At 55.5% G+C, this 14,907-nt stretch overlaps 4 protein-coding genes across 4 annotated transcripts; 3 read left to right on the top strand and 1 right to left on the bottom strand.

The window, feature by feature from the left end:
• Positions 1-963: 963 nt before the first annotated feature.
• B0H64DRAFT_70125 (uncharacterized protein) lies at positions 964-2,090 on the bottom strand. The gene is made up of 3 exons (XM_062808635.1): positions 1,792-2,090; positions 1,526-1,687; positions 964-1,473 (listed from the first exon to the last, which is right to left on the bottom strand). The coding sequence occupies exons 1-3, from the start codon at positions 1,975-1,977 to the stop codon at positions 1,066-1,068; spliced, it is 756 nt and encodes a 251-aa protein (XP_062661765.1). The 5' UTR covers positions 1,978-2,090; the 3' UTR covers positions 964-1,065.
• Positions 2,091-3,475: 1,385 nt separating this feature from the next.
• On the top strand, positions 3,476-4,228 carry B0H64DRAFT_370774 (uncharacterized protein; the record flags this gene model as incomplete). Its single annotated transcript, XM_062802107.1, has 3 exons — positions 3,476-3,742; positions 3,785-3,914; positions 3,966-4,228. The coding sequence occupies 3 exons, from the start codon at positions 3,476-3,478 to the stop codon at positions 4,226-4,228; spliced, it is 660 nt and encodes a 219-aa protein (XP_062661766.1).
• A 1,747-nt stretch (positions 4,229-5,975) lies between these two features.
• B0H64DRAFT_70173 (FAD dependent oxidoreductase) lies at positions 5,976-7,656 on the top strand. Its single transcript, XM_062808637.1, has one exon. The coding sequence runs from the start codon at positions 6,280-6,282 to the stop codon at positions 7,564-7,566; it is 1,287 nt and encodes a 428-aa protein (XP_062661767.1). The 5' UTR covers positions 5,976-6,279; the 3' UTR covers positions 7,567-7,656.
• Positions 7,657-9,528: 1,872 nt separating this feature from the next.
• On the top strand, positions 9,529-12,267 carry B0H64DRAFT_316271 (uncharacterized protein; the record flags this gene model as incomplete). The annotated part of the gene is made up of 1 exon (XM_062800279.1): positions 9,529-12,267. One exon carries the CDS (start codon positions 9,529-9,531, stop codon positions 12,265-12,267), a length of 2,739 nt encoding a protein of 912 aa, XP_062661768.1.
• Between the last annotated feature and the right edge of the window lie 2,640 nt (positions 12,268-14,907).

A 14,907-nucleotide genomic window follows, 5' to 3' on the forward strand; every position in this document is an offset into this window, starting at 1 on the left:
CGTCTTTGGCTGATGAACAAACATGGTTGTGAACAAGAAAAGCCGAGTGCTCCCTTACCCTGGAGTTGGTGAGCAGCCTTTATACCTGCCTGCCGTCCTCTGTTGGAGTGGTTGCTGATGCGCCAATGCCAGCCGGCGGCCTTGCTGAACGCGTCCCACCCCTCGTGTGGCTGAGTGCCCCTCTTTGTGTTATTAGCCACAAATGGGTTGCTCACAAGGACGGGACCCACCAACAACCGACCCCAGCAACACCGAAAATTTCCACGATCCACTTCCAATCCCAAACAGAGTTCTTCCGGCACCGATGCCAGAAACTTTCTGCATCAAAAGAGCGAGATTCGGCGCGTCTGAGAAAAGTCTGCCATTTTCTTCCTCAAAGTAAGTTTTGCTGTATGTCCATCGCTCCTGGCGCGGGACAGCACACTGCTCAAGTAAGGTAAGCAAGCCGGACACTTTCCCTCAGCTCCCCTCAGCACCCCTCAAATGATGAACATTCTGTGTCGCCCCTATCAGACCTATACGTGGTGATAGACACCGTCAAGCCAAACGACATTCCTGATTTGCTCCCAAGCTTATTGCCGAGAGTCTTGCATTGCCTTTGACTATTGGACCAAGCTGACAAGGCCGCAGTTGACAGCATCTCATACCACCCGGTCCAGTCCGCAGCGTTGGACTCCGCGTCCACGACATGATGCTCAATTTTTGTACTATTCATTCCAATACCGATAAACCATGATGGAAACCTTTCACCTGAAACACAGCGACGCCCCAAATTCCGCAATACAAAGCTACCGTGTCGCGGGATGTCGCTGACTGGGAACCCAGGCCTGAATGGCTTGAAGTCAAGGACGGCAAGAGCCATTCCAAATGGTAGGCCATTTTCTATACCTAGAACACAATGCGCAGCGTGATGAACAACTTTATTCCATGCTAATACCGAATATCACTATGTGGAGGAACATAAAGCCTTCTTTACCCCTGATTGCCCTTTTCCAACCCGCCTTGAACCTCTGTCTATAGCGTGTTCAATGCTGACCAACAAGCGGGCAGATTACTAGGTTTCCGTTACGACTCGCGATACTCGACCAACTCCGCTGCGTCCCATTTGAAATACTTCCCAGAAAGCTCCGGTCTGGCGTCCAGAACTAGTGTTGCAATGATGCGGCCGGTCATTTCTGGTTTGATCAACTTGCCTTCTTGGAAGGCCGTTGAAAAAGTTTCGTAGTCGTTCTTCGACATTTCGGTGCCCTTCTCCCGGAGCTCTTTTTGCATGTCCGTATCGACGCGGCCTGGGCTGATTGCCACTGCGGTCACGTCTGGCTCTTCGACAGCCACATGCCGTACCAGTGAGTTCAGCGCAGCCTTAGAAGAGCCGTAAGCCCCCCAGGACGTGTAAGCACCCGTCGCGGCACCCGAAGAGACGAAGACCATTCGACCCTTCGAAGCGCGAATGTGAGGAATCGCTTCCTTTGTCTTGTGTGAAGCGTCAGCGCACGCCCTCGTTCCGTGACCTTTCCCAACTCACAAGTGCAAGCGCGCTGAAAAAGTTCGCGTCGTAGAGCTTCTTCCACTCCTCAACCGAGGCGTTTTCGAGCCGTGTCATAGGAGAGAGCATGCCATGGTTGACCACAACCCCGTCTATCTTGCCGAACGTGAGAACGGCGAGTTCCGTTACTTTCCATGCTGTCTTTGGAAGTCAGTCCGCAGTCTGCGGGTACCCGTATTGCCGTTATGGAACGGCGGCCACATCACAACCGAGGTACTTCAAGGGAGCAAACGCTGGCTACTCACATCGGCGACCGTCATATCGGCCGCAAGGAACGCAACCTGTGTAGGATAGCGTTCCTTCAGCTCTTGGAGCTGGTCGGCAGATCGAGAAACAAGTACAACTTTGTGGGACGCTGCCAGCAGGGATTGGGCCACAGCAAGGCCGATGCCGCGGCTTGCGCCGGTAACAATGACTACTTTGGATTCCATGTTCCGGGTGGGAGGGCTGAAGCTCCGGGTGAAGGTGGCGGCTTGGTAGAATCTGTGTCAAGGCACTTCGGGTATCCCAGTTCGATGAATTTGGGAACCCCTCCATGTGGGGAGCGGGGAAAAAAGAATCGTTTATCCAAGGGCGCCCCCTTCTCCTTCGCCTCCCTCATCCACATGGCGCGTCTCCATCAACCACGTCCAAGCGGATGTCCCCAAGGCGGCAGAGATGGAACGCGAGGTGTTTGTCATTCGTTCCCTATGTACTGTGTATATTATAATACTAGCCTGTCATCCTTTCCATTACCTATTCGTAATTGAAGCGAAAATAAAAACCATAAAAAGAATAAAAAGAAGAAATATTATTAATGTAAAAGAAGCAAATGAACTGGAACTATAGAACTACGTCACTTAGAAGCTTCACTTCACACTTAATGGGGCAAGCTGCGGGCGTGGTTGGCATCTCAGAGTCCGCCGCGCCACAGCCTAGGTAGTCATCGTTTCTGCCATCTCCGTGTTGTTGGGGCCGAGTTTCCCTCCGAGTTAGCAGACAAAGTTCTACAGATTGAGGCTCTCCAGATTTCAACTTGCGAAGATAAAGGGGTTTCGGGGCTCGAGTTCCTTGCTTGAATCCCTTCTCTCAGGAAGATATCCCTCGATGTTGGACTCGGTACTCATCCCGGAGGCATGAACATGTTCTCGGATACCGTCATTGACACCCTCCAACGTGGTGCCCTACACGTGGAGTAGCCGGTGTTAATGGAGTCTTCGGCGAACTCCCGTCCGCACCAGGCACCTACATGATGTATCGGCGAGTCTTGTAGCTGTCCTCGACGTAAGCCGGCCTTAGCCCCCCCCACCCTGCGGTCCCTCGCCTCGCCAGAGCCAGCACGCTGGCAAGGTACCGTCGATATCTTACAAACCATCCCCGTGAGCCGGGCATCGGGGTCTTCTCTACGTCCTGTCGGGGTCTGCGAAAGCCGAAGCGTCTTCCTGTAATGCTCGGCCAAAATTAAATAAAGACCGCGGCCCGAAATGGCGGCGCAGATATAGAAAAAAGGCGTTGGTAGATGGAGCCATCATCCGGGAAATACAGTCTATGCTTCCCCGCCTTGAGAAGTTCTGGTTCCTGATGGAGTGGCCGGGATACATTTGTTGCACTAGACAGAACCCGGGCGGGACCTTCAGTACACGGCGAGGGAGTGCGGACGTGGACCCTGTCTCTAGAGTATGGCCTCGGGATCTACAGTAGTAGCTAATGTTGCTTATCTACATACTCACAACTCTCAGTGGTTTATTTGGGGCGGAAGCGGTTTCCTTTTTACTTCCAAGAGTGAAACGATGTGCGAAAGGGAAAATGGTTGATTAGTACACAGAAGTTGACTGCTGGTCTAGCCCGTCTGACCCATGCCCAAAGCCAGGCGGCCCACTCACTCATGCTCCCGTCCGAGCTGGGTTCGAGCGCCGGCCTACCTGCAAGAAGGGTAGACGGAAGGGCAAGATGGCCGTGAAAGCGCACATACCGCTCTTTCTCGACGGTGATGGCCTCCAGCTATCCACCCAACTCCTGGATTTGCTGCCCGCTCAGTTCGATGTCTTGCTCACCTTCACGTACGACGAGCCTGGTAGAAAGTTGGATGGCATATGGCGAGACGAGGACTTCGAGGCAGCTGAGGCGTTCGCGGCAAACGAGGAGCTACACAACAACGAAGACGATGTCGATGATAACGATAATTACGAGCATGATGAAGCTGATGATGATAATAGCGTAGTTTATCGTCCTATTTCACGCGCTGAAAGAAGCACCTAGAAAGAGGAGGTGAAAGGCATGTCTCTGGACACGCTGCTGACCCCCCGTGTTCCCAGCATCATCGTCCTCTTGCAGAGCATACGGAAAGAAGCGCCGGAGGAGAAGACGGCGGTGGCGTCGAGGACTCGAGGTTTGTCAGATTCCTTGACATTGTGCAGGAGGCGATGTCACAAACAGCCAGAACTGCGCCAGCACTCGCTGTACCGATGTACTGGCCACATCAACATGGACGACAGAGTCGAAAACCTCCGTCTTTTCGACCAGGCAGCCTTGGGACCGAGTGTCCTCTTCCTCAGTGCCACCGCAGGGGTAACGGGACTCAATATTGCCACGGCATCCCGGCTGTCGTCTGCGAGCCTCAATTCAGTCCTGATTTTGATACCCAGCTCATCGGGCGTCTCCACTGTCTACAGCAGACACACGCTGTCCATGTGTATCGCGTGATTGGCAGTCCCTGTGAGGTGGACACGCACCTGGTTGACAATGCCGCACGGAAATCCGAGTTTGAAAGAGGGCCCTTGCCCGGTGAGCCTGAGGCGGGAGGGCCGGCAGCCACTACTTTCGGGACTCACCGTTGGAGCATGAAGAGGGAAGAGAGGACCGTGGGTGTGGCCTGGAGTAGACTAGCACCTTCTGGCCAAAGAAAAAGTCGAACACCAAAGGAAAATAAGAAACGAAAAGATCTAAGTGAAAGAAACTGGGAAAACCAAATCAAATCAAAGATGTCGAGTAAATAAAAAGTACCTTCCAGCCAAAAAAAGACCAAAGATAAATTAAGTGAAAAGTTTAAGTGAAAGAATCGAGAAAGAAAAAAAACAAATCAAAGACATCAAGTAAAACAAATGTAAAGCCACGACGATGTAGCTTCTTTGGCCTTTTGGATGGCTTTCGATTCGGTCCTATGGTCGACGCCTACCCTCTTTGAGTCCGGATTTGTTTTGCCCGTAGGGTGACTAGGTAGCTCATCAAAGGTACCTACGTTGCCACATCATACTCTCTCTCCACCAATGTAAGCAGCTTGTCCCCATGTCGCCCGTCTTGGAGTTCTTCCTCGAGCAACTTCCGAATATTCTCCAAGGATCTGATTTCCCTCTCATCCATAACGTTACCGTGCTCGCGAGCAACGTCCCTGGCAGCCACCTGTTGCTGTTCGTGCGTGCATAGGTAGCGAAACCCAGAAGCGACTTGTGCTAGTAACTCTGGTGTAGTGCTTCGTAGAGTATCCGTGGAAGCTTCTCGGGCGAGTTAGCCTTGGTCTCAGAAGGTACTCAAAGGTTGGGTGTATATACTCTGCTTGCCAAGTCTCTTATCAGTCTTGGTCCCCTTCGCCTCTGCCGGGTCGTCCGCGAGTGCTGTAGGATCGGCTGGTTAGAGTTGTCGCACCAAGTAAGAATACTGAAGGACGTACGTACTCTCATCGGGGGCATCTTCTGGTACGGAAGCCGTATTTGTAGTAGAGTTCGCTGCGTCGGAATTCGAGATAATTCTAGAATTGCTGGTCGGTGTGTTCTGCGACGAGGTTGCCTTCTCGGCCGGGTGTTTGGGAGAACGTTCCTCCCCATCCTCCTTGGTGCTTGTTAGGTAGTTTACGGTTGATCGGCGAGGAGGTCTAATGCTGGACCCGGCATGATCGTTTGTTGTTTGTGGTTGATTTTGGTTTTGTGGGATACCGCAGCTAGATTGAATGCGATGTGAATGTGGGAGTGGAAAGGGAAGAAATGACCGATTTGTTAGGCTGCTTTGGTTTTGTGGGAAAATGTTCTATAAATCAGATAGTTTGATTGGGATGAAGGTAGGATATTGCTTTCATTTAGGTAGGAGGAAGGTACGATCGATATTACTTTCCATGAGTTAAAGGAAGGAATGGACCTGACTTTCTCTATCATCCTCTTGAGAGGGAGCGGTATACCTGACCACCCTCTGGCTAAAAAAGCCGAATTCCAAAAGAAAGTAAGGAACTTATTATGCAGAAAGAATTAGGTGAAAGACATCAAGTAAAATAAAAAGTAAACTAATTAATGCAGCTTAAAAAAGCCAAACTCCAAAGGAGAATAAAAAACTAAAAAGAATTAAGTGAAAGTAATCAGGAAAAACAAATTAAATAGAAGACATAAAAAGAAAAAGAAAAGTAAGCTAATAGGCTTCTTGGAGCCTTTGGATAGCTTTGATTTCGTTCTTACAGTCGACGTTTAGTCAACGTCTACACTTGGAGTCCAGCTTTTTTTCGCCCATGGGGTGCCGACATAAAACACACGGAAAAGGTTTCCGCTAAGCGTGCGGTGGATGCCGATTGTCTCCAGATTCGGGACGAGGACCTCGGCGCCGGCGCGGCGACTAAGCCGGCGGGGACCGAAGGTGGGGTGTTTGCCGTTCGCTCGCTATATAATGAGCCCATCATCCATCTTCATTACCTGTTCCTAAGATCGACGGCATTGGCCTATTCTCAACGAAACCTAGGGGGCTTCTATATCCCGATCCTCTGTCGGCTATAAAACATGTCTTGTCCTACTGCCGTCCTCGGGGCGGGTATCATCGGCGTCTCGACAGCTTACTATCTTTCGCAGCACCAGGACCCGGCAACCATTCACCTGGTCGAACCGTCTCCTGAATTATTCTCCTCGGCCTCCGGATTTGCGGGAGGGTTCCTCGCCAAGCATTGGTTCGGGCCTTCGCTGTCAGCGCTCGGCGTCCTCAGCTTCGAGGAACACCGTCGCCTTGCAGAAGAGCACGATGGACGAAAGGCATGGGGCTATTCGGCGACCACGTGCGTCAGCTACGCAGCATCGGCTTCCGCACACGATTCACAGGCACGGGGCGATGACTGGTTACGTTCCGGGACCAGCCGCGCGGATGCGGCTCCGGTAGTCCTGGACTCGCTCTCCGGGAAGTCGCCGACTTGGCTGCGGAGGACAGAGGGCGACCATATCGAGCTCATTAGCGATGAGGGTACTACCGCACAAGTTGATCCCCTTTTGCTATGCCAGTTCCTCTTGCGAGAGTGCCTCAAGCGCGGGGTGAAGCTACATCACCCGGCCAAGCCGGTTGCGGTGAGCACCGGTGAAAACAACGAGCTGGCTGGTATCCGCATTATTGATACCAAGTCCTCTGCGGAACGGGAGCTGCCCTGCACGCGGCTGGTCATCACGGCCGGATCATGGACGGGACAAGTGTTTCAGATACTCTTCTCCAAGTCGAAGCTCCAAGTCCCCATCAAGAGCTTGGCCGGGCATTCGCTGGTTCTGAAGTCACCGCGGTGGCATGCCGGGCTAGAGAAGAACGGGTGCCACGCCCTCTTCACCACGCACAACGAGGATTTCTGTCCGGAACTATTCTCGCGGGTCAATGGTGATATCTACTTTGCCGGCCTCAATTCTTCGACGCTTCCCCTCCCGGATCCAGCGGAGGGGAAGTCAACGCCGTACCCCGAAAACCTCGCGCAGCTGCGACAAGCTGCTAGAGACATTCTCGGGTCGGGTTCGGGAACGGCTGAGGGCGATGGCGATCTGGAGATAGTTCGGGAAGGGTTGTGCTTCCGGCCCATAACCTCCTGGGGAGCGCCGATTATCTCCAAAATTCGGGACCAGGACCTTGGTGCCGGAATGGCAACCAAGCCGGGGGAAGGGGGAGTGTTCATTGCCGCCGGTCACGGACCGTGGGGTATCGCCATGAGTCTTGGCACGGGCGTGGTGTTGGCCGAAATGGTTCAGGGACGAGAGCCGAGCGCGGATGTGAGCGGATTGGCTTTTGACGGCGACAGGATGAGGGAGTTATACGCGAATTAAACGGTAAAGATAAGGTTGGCTGGCGCCTCTACTGAGTCTCGAGTGAGCAGTTAGCATGGCGTTGAGAAACTTGAGAAACACACTGGGGAGGGCTCCGTCAGGCTCAGCGGCATGTTCCATGACAGTGGCGGCGATCTCGAAAGGGGTGATGTAATGTGTGTCTGTGAGGCCCGATCGGGATGCGAACAGATCCGGGCGTTCTCTCGCACACAATCTATTGCCTTCACATCACCGTCTCGGGCGGCTACGAGACACGGCCGACCCAGTGTACCGGAGCACGCTGGAACCATCCGTCCCAAGTTCATCGTTTGATAGGACGACGACTCGATGCCCTGCATGGGACTTTAACTTTCAAATTCCACAGAGGAGCAGGAAGACGTTGCATTCCATGTACGAAGTCCAGAGAAGTGACGCTGTCGTCGCTTCCCCGCTTCCCGAAGCAGGTACCTGAGGGCCCCTGCAGCAATCATCATCAACCACGGCAAGCACAGGCCGAGCCTAGGAGGTGAAGAGCGGAAAGGACCGGCAGCCAATTAGCAAACCGTTCTTGCCGCCCAGGCCTGCACACAACCCCTGTCACCGTTCTTTTGCGATCCCCACACTGGCCCGCCGTCTTCCCCAGAACATCCAACAACGGCTTCTCACTCGCCGTCGCTTGCTTCCCATTCGCTGGGTTCGAGCTCAATCGTCACCTCAATACTCGAACGCGATTTGACGCCTGCCTTGGGGGCCCGAGGAATCACAATGCGGGCTTGCATGAAATCTTCGAGGTCGGCGGGGGCGGTCGCAGCAGTGGGCTGTGGGGGATGCGCAATTCCAATTCGCGTTCCCGCTGCTGCTGCAAGCAAGTCGAGCATACGGTCACATTCTCGGCCGACCTTGCTGAGCGCATCCATGGATCCTGGTTGTTCTCTCTCTTACTGGACGACGTCCTGGAGACAGTGAGATGACAGCGGTCAGGGGGGGGCATTCTTCTCCTGCACAGTGCCCTGTCCCCACGTTCCTGGTGGGAGAGACAGTATACTTGATATCAACAAGCTTTTCCCACCTCTCCCGTCGTCCCTGGACACACGGGCACAGCATCCGGTTCCCATGTGCGCACGTTGCTGACTGCGCGTGCCCCCGCCCGCTTGTGCGACAACACTGCTAGGTGAAAGTAACCAAGAGAAACACTCGCAGATCACTGCTTCGACAGAGCAAGAATCGGCCACCCAGGGTTGACAAACCCGTCCGCTTTCTCTCCCCGAACCTGCAAGGCCCGAGCCTCGAAGCCTAGCGTCCGCCTGTGCAGCTCTGCCGAGTACTATCGGTCGTGTCGACACTGCCGACTTGTTCCGCGGAGGAGCTATCTCACCCCCGTGTGATACCCATGCAACCGTGCAGGACCGGTGTCCAATATTAAAACCCACGCAACCGCTGGAACCTGGTGTGTGCCTCTTGCTCGCAAATCTCCATCCTGTAACCCGGTCGGCCTAAGGCGCTGTCTCGTTTGGCCAAACTCAGTTCGACACACGCCAAGAGGGTTTTCACGCTCGACACCAGCGCCACTGAAATTAGGAAGACTGCGGTGGTTTACGCATTCGACTGGATTGGGATTGGGTCGAGATTAAGCCACGCTCCTGAGCACACCATACAGCTCTCTCGATCAACAGGGGTAGCGTTGATTATATCACTGTGCCCCTCTCCTGCGCTGGCGGGCACATCCACCTTTCCGGATCCTTCCCGCTTGCGCATCTCATTTTCTTCTTTCGATGGATATCTCGACGTCCTGTGATCTCAGCTGAATCAGCCCCCGGCGTTCCTCGCCTCACCTTCGACAACAACATCAACACCAACAACCTTGACGGCGGCTTCTCGTTGCGGCTCGGGTCCTGCGGCATTACCGAGAGGGTTTGGAAAGGAGGGCCGGTGCCCGGGCGGGACCATTCATCAAGGCTCTGGCGCATGGAAACACAACAACAGATGGCTTCACAACTCCAACCAGCGCTGCGAAGCGCCGCCGATGCTTCCCCGGGAACTCTAGCCGAGCTCGCGAAGCGCATTAATATACCGCTTGAACCGAACAGTCCGCCTGGCTTGGTACAGGCCCTCACGGTAGATCCGTGGTCGCAGTCTGGAAAATATGGATTGGGATGGACATATTTCGCGCTTGCCATTGGGGCCCTGGCCGTGTTTATGAGGGTATGGCACTACTGGCAGGACAAGATCCGGCAAGCCATCTACAAGCAGGACATGGAGCATTTTCAGAACCTGTACTCGATGGACCCAGGGTGGGATAGGTCGGCGGCTCTCGCAACGGGTGTGACGGCCTCGGAATCAGGACGGCATTTCTTCCCGGAGGAGCAGCACGTCGAGGAGAAGAAGTTCAAACCGAAGGCGCATTTCTCGTCTGTCGGCTTTTTCAACGACACACTGGCCCTGTTTAGATGGGTCTTTTACCGCCCAATCCCGGATATCGTGTTAAGGAAACAGCGGTTCACATTCAGCTCTCTCGCCGTGCTGGGCTGCGCCTTCATCTCCGTCGCGTTTGTGACGATCTTCTGCTTCCTGCAGCAGCCTCTCTACTGGCAGAGCATCCGGTTCGGATCCCCACCGCTCGCCATCCGGTCCGGCATGATTGCCGTCGCCATGACACCTTGGATCATCGCGACCAGCACCAAGACAAACCTCCTTACCATGATCACAGGCATTGGCCCCGAGCGCCTTAACGTCTTCCACCGCTGGCTGGGATATCTCTGCCTCTTCATGTCGCTGGTCCACATGATCCCCTTCTATATCCAGCCGGTCTGGGAGGATGGTGGGATGCGGGTCTTCGATACATTGTTCCCCCCTGGGAGCGGGATTATCTATGGTTCTGGCATTGCCTGCATCGTTCCGCTCTGCTGGCTCTGCGTGGGCTCGCTGCCCATCATCCGGAGGACAGCGTACGAGATCTTCTCGCTGCTACACGCTCCTGTCGGCTACATTTACGTCGCGGTGCTGTTCTGGCACACTAAAAACTTCCTCATGTCGTGGGGCTACCTGATCGCGTCCGCCGCTATCATCGTCGTTTGCAACATCCTCCGCGTCTTCAAGCTGAACTGGGCGAGGCCGTGGCGCATGGCGTGGCTTGTGGGGGACGAGGCCGCCATCAACATCATGACGGAGAACGCCATCAAGATCACCATCCCGACACAGATGCGGTGGAAGCCCGGTCAATATGTTTACCTCCGGATGCCCGGGATCTCTGTGTTAGAGAACCACCCGTTCACCATTTCCTCCCTTTGCAGCGAGGATTTTCCGTCCGAGTACGGTGAGGAATTTCGAGACTGCGTACTTGTCTTCCGCCCGTACGGCGGTTTTACGCGCAAGGTGCTCGACACTGCCATCAGCAAAGGGCCTTTCCACACCTACCGCGCCTTTCTCGACGGGCCATATGGTGGAATGCGACGCGAGCTCGCGGCCTTTGATACCTGCATCCTGATTGCCGGTGGGAGTGGCATCACATCGCTGATGTCGCAGCTCTTGAACCTTATTAAACGAATGCGCGATGGGAAAGCCATCACCAAGAAGATTGTGGTGGTGTGGTCGCTGAAGCGACTGGAAGCCATGGACTGGTTCCGCGAGGAGCTCCGGATTTGCCGCGAGGCCGCGCCACCAGAGAGCGTTACGTGCAAGTTTTTCGTCACAGCGTCGGTGCGGCAGAAGGCCAACGCGGCCGCCCTTCACAGCCGCGCACCTAGGCCCTTGAGCAACATGTTCCACGATAAGCTCGACGGGTTCGTCGCGGGTATCGCGAGCAAGCGCAACAGCGCCCTCATCACGTCCGAGGCCCAGGGCGACCCGGAGAGAGAGCGCGAGCTGCGGCGCGAGGATGAAGATCGCATCACGGCTTTACCACAGCAGAAGTACCTACAACCTCACAACTTGCCCCCACCACCGCCGGGCCCGCCTCCTAACATGAACGGGTTGTCTCCCGCGGAGGAGACGCTGCGTAGGCTCGAGGGCCGTGACAGCGAGGCCAAGAGTCTCGAGCGACCCACCTCCGAGGGCCATTCCGGTGCCTCCAGCCAGCACAAGAAGAACGACGGTGAATTCCACTTCCCGCCCCTCGGCGCCGCGCGCAGCGACGGTACTCCTTACTTTAACTATGCCCCGCCAGCAGGGAGACAGCGCTATAGCCAGATCCTCTCCGAGGCAGACCCCCGCCTCAGTCAAGCGGGCGGTAGCGAGGCCGCGAGCGACACTAAACAACAACAACAACAACACCAAGGCACTGCCGAAGGGAGTGGCGGCGGCGGCGGCTCGGCGCCGGTGCACCCGCCGGAGCTCGCGCACCTGCGCACCGACGTGGGGGGGTTCTCGCGGCCGCGGCCGACGAGCACGATCGGCCCGCCGTCGGGGTTCGACTTCGGGTTCCCCGAGACGCCGACCGAGTTCCAGCGGTCGCTGATGCGGTTCGCCTTCCCGATCCCGCACGAGATCGACGGCGGCTGGAGCGTCGAGTACGGCCGGCCCGACCTGGGCTACATGCTCAAGGAGTGGGCCACGGGCGGGCCCGACGGCCGCGGCATCCTCGGCCGCCGCACCGCCGTCTTCGTGTGCGGGCCCCCGGCCATGCGCGTCGGCGTCGCGAATACCGTCGCCCGCCTCCAGGCCGAGATTTGGGGCGATGATATGCTCGAGGAGATCTTTTTGCATACCGAGAATTATGCTTTGTGAGGGGGGGTGATGCATGTACATGTACGGAAGAGTTTGGAGGTGGGTTGGAAGGGAAAGGGAGTGTGTTGCGGGGGAGGGAGGAAAAGGGGTACGGGGACCGGTCAGGACGGCGTTTGGCGATACCACGGGGAATCGGGCTGGATTGGGATGGATGTACCAACTTCTTGGATACCACTGCTCGATAGAGCGAGTCAGCGACTTCAGCGCGCGCGTCTCCTTCCATTACTTACGTTTTCGGTCATGTCAGGCGAGGCTCAGCTGCTGGCCATGATCTGGCCTCCTTCTTTTGTTAGGACCTGGCACTCGAGCGACATGCTCTACCTAATTCACATCATTATCATTCTAGCCACGCTCGTGGCCTCATCAGTGACACGGCCCGGCAGCATGCTGTTGACAAACCCAAGCACTGTCAGCCCCTGACACATACGACCATAGGTGCTGGAATATTCGGGATCCCGTCCGCTCTCCTCTTGAAAAGTCAGCAACCGCCAGGGTAGTAGTTGGGTCGGAGACGACCAGCGAATGTCTGGTGTTGTATGTCTCATTTTTTGGTGCGGTTGATTTGTGTGTGGTGGAGATGGGTGGTGGAGTGAGCAAGTGATCGGTTGGCGCCAATCTCTCCGGAGTCGTCATCCAGCGCCATCTCCCAACCCCCATCAGAACTCAAAATGGCTTCTGCCTTCCCGGGGAGAAGTCCGCGCCATGCTGTCTGAGATCGGATGCCCGTTTAGGTACCCGGGACCGGGCCCGGAGAGGGGGAATTCAATCCGGTGGAGTGACCGGGCAGGCAATGATGGGCGGAGTCGAGGACAACCAACAACAGCCCGGAAAGGTTATAGTCTCCGTTCCCCCCTTTTCCCATACCCCCTTCTTATCCTTCTCATACACGTCGGGGCCGCAGTCATCTCGCCGTGTGCTCCGTACACAGACAGTATACCGGATCTAGTATGCGTGACTTTATCTCGGAAACGCTCGGATTCGACGAGAATAAATGCCCAAGGCGATGCTAGGTAGACGCTGCATGTAGATCGGACCCGAGATCTCACGCCATATGCAACCTCGCTAGGCTGCCGACCGACCTAGACCCCGCATAGAGGCCCCTTTTTGTAAGTCTCTCCGGGTGAGCCTAGATCATGGCATCATTCTCACGTTGACAGAGCGGAGCAGGAGGACGGATGTGGCATAGCACTGCAAACACTCTCAACGATGAGGGTCGGAAGAGGGACGTGACTCGGGTACGGGTGGGAAATACCGAGACTCGGGGTTTGTTGGTGGTTTCCTTGCGGGAGTCTCTTGTCCAAGGATGAAGGCAATCAACAAACCCGCTGGTAACGAACTGGACGAAGTCACGAAACCCGCCAGTCTGCTGGAAGGGGGTTTCCCCTGATATTCAAAGCATGGGCAATGTGGCACAAGCATGAAAGCCCGCGTGCGTCACGGTAGAAATCTCCGGAAGAGCACAAACTGGTGTTATTGATGGAGAGAACAACCTGGACAACCTGGGCTGCCTCGACCTTCATTGCCATGGCCCAGTCTTCACTACCACCCCGATAACCATCGCCCTTTCGCTTATTTCCCCCTTCACGGTTAACAACCACCTTAGACAGTTGAGCTGCAGGGAGCAGGGATGCTACCATGTGCAACCCACCTGTGTCACCGTCTCTTTGCGGCTCGACAACTCACTTTCGTCCTTCCTTGTTGTGACTCGACCAACTCTTTCAACTTACCGCACCAACTGCTTTCTCGACGCTATCTTTCGGCCGAGGAAATGTCAATACTCCCTCGAAATTACGTGGGAGACGCGCAACAAACACACAGCTGCACGAGGATCCTGATGGCTCCCTTCCCTTCCCGGCTCCCAGTCGGACCGGACCCGACAATCCATCCGACACATTGGATCCCGAATCCTGGGGCCTCTCTCGCACGTACCGGCGCTTTTCTCTCCCTCTTTCAGTATTACTAAGAGCATGGGAATGCAGTTTGGCAGATCCTTGTGTCACCATCGCCAGCCTCCTGTTGCTGCTGCTGCTGCTGAACTGCGCGACGGCTACCTACAGTTCCGACAAGATCAGCTGTCTTGCTCACTATCCATGCTCATCAAGAAATTGGAGCATGTGGCATAAGTCCCGGGCTTCCGCTTCTTTTTGCGCCTGGCTTGGGGGCACACCTGATTGGTGGTCTCGCCGTTGTCTCCCCAGCGTTGTGATCGAGGTGTTCTTGCAGCCTACACCGGACGCGTGGGATGGAAGGGCTGAGACACGGTCATATCATCCTATTTGGAACGGCTTCGGCGACCGGGTACCCTGACCCGAGGATGCTCACGATGTCGAGATGGCGTCAGCTTGTAGGGACCAGCCCTTCAAGCCAGCAAACAAACATGGGGTCGTTGCGTGTGCCATTCTTCGTGGGTGGGATGGTTGATGTTGGTGTGCAGATACCAGCGGGACGGACGGACGAGGCCACTCAGTTCAACGGCTCATGGTACGGAATGCACCGTCCGCAAGGCACCGCCAGCGGGAGACATCCGTTTCGACAATGGCAGCTCGAGACTTGGGGGGGCGGCTTGCTGCCATAACCCCTGAACCCGGCCCCCGAGCGTCTCTTCCCCCACGCAGGTCCTGGATCCGACCCGTACACACA

The sequence above is a fragment of the Chaetomium fimeti genome (assembly GCF_033439085.1).
Source record: "Chaetomium fimeti strain CBS 168.71 chromosome Unknown B0H64scaffold_2, whole genome shotgun sequence".
Taxonomy (NCBI): domain Eukaryota; kingdom Fungi; phylum Ascomycota; class Sordariomycetes; order Sordariales; family Chaetomiaceae; genus Chaetomium; species Chaetomium fimeti.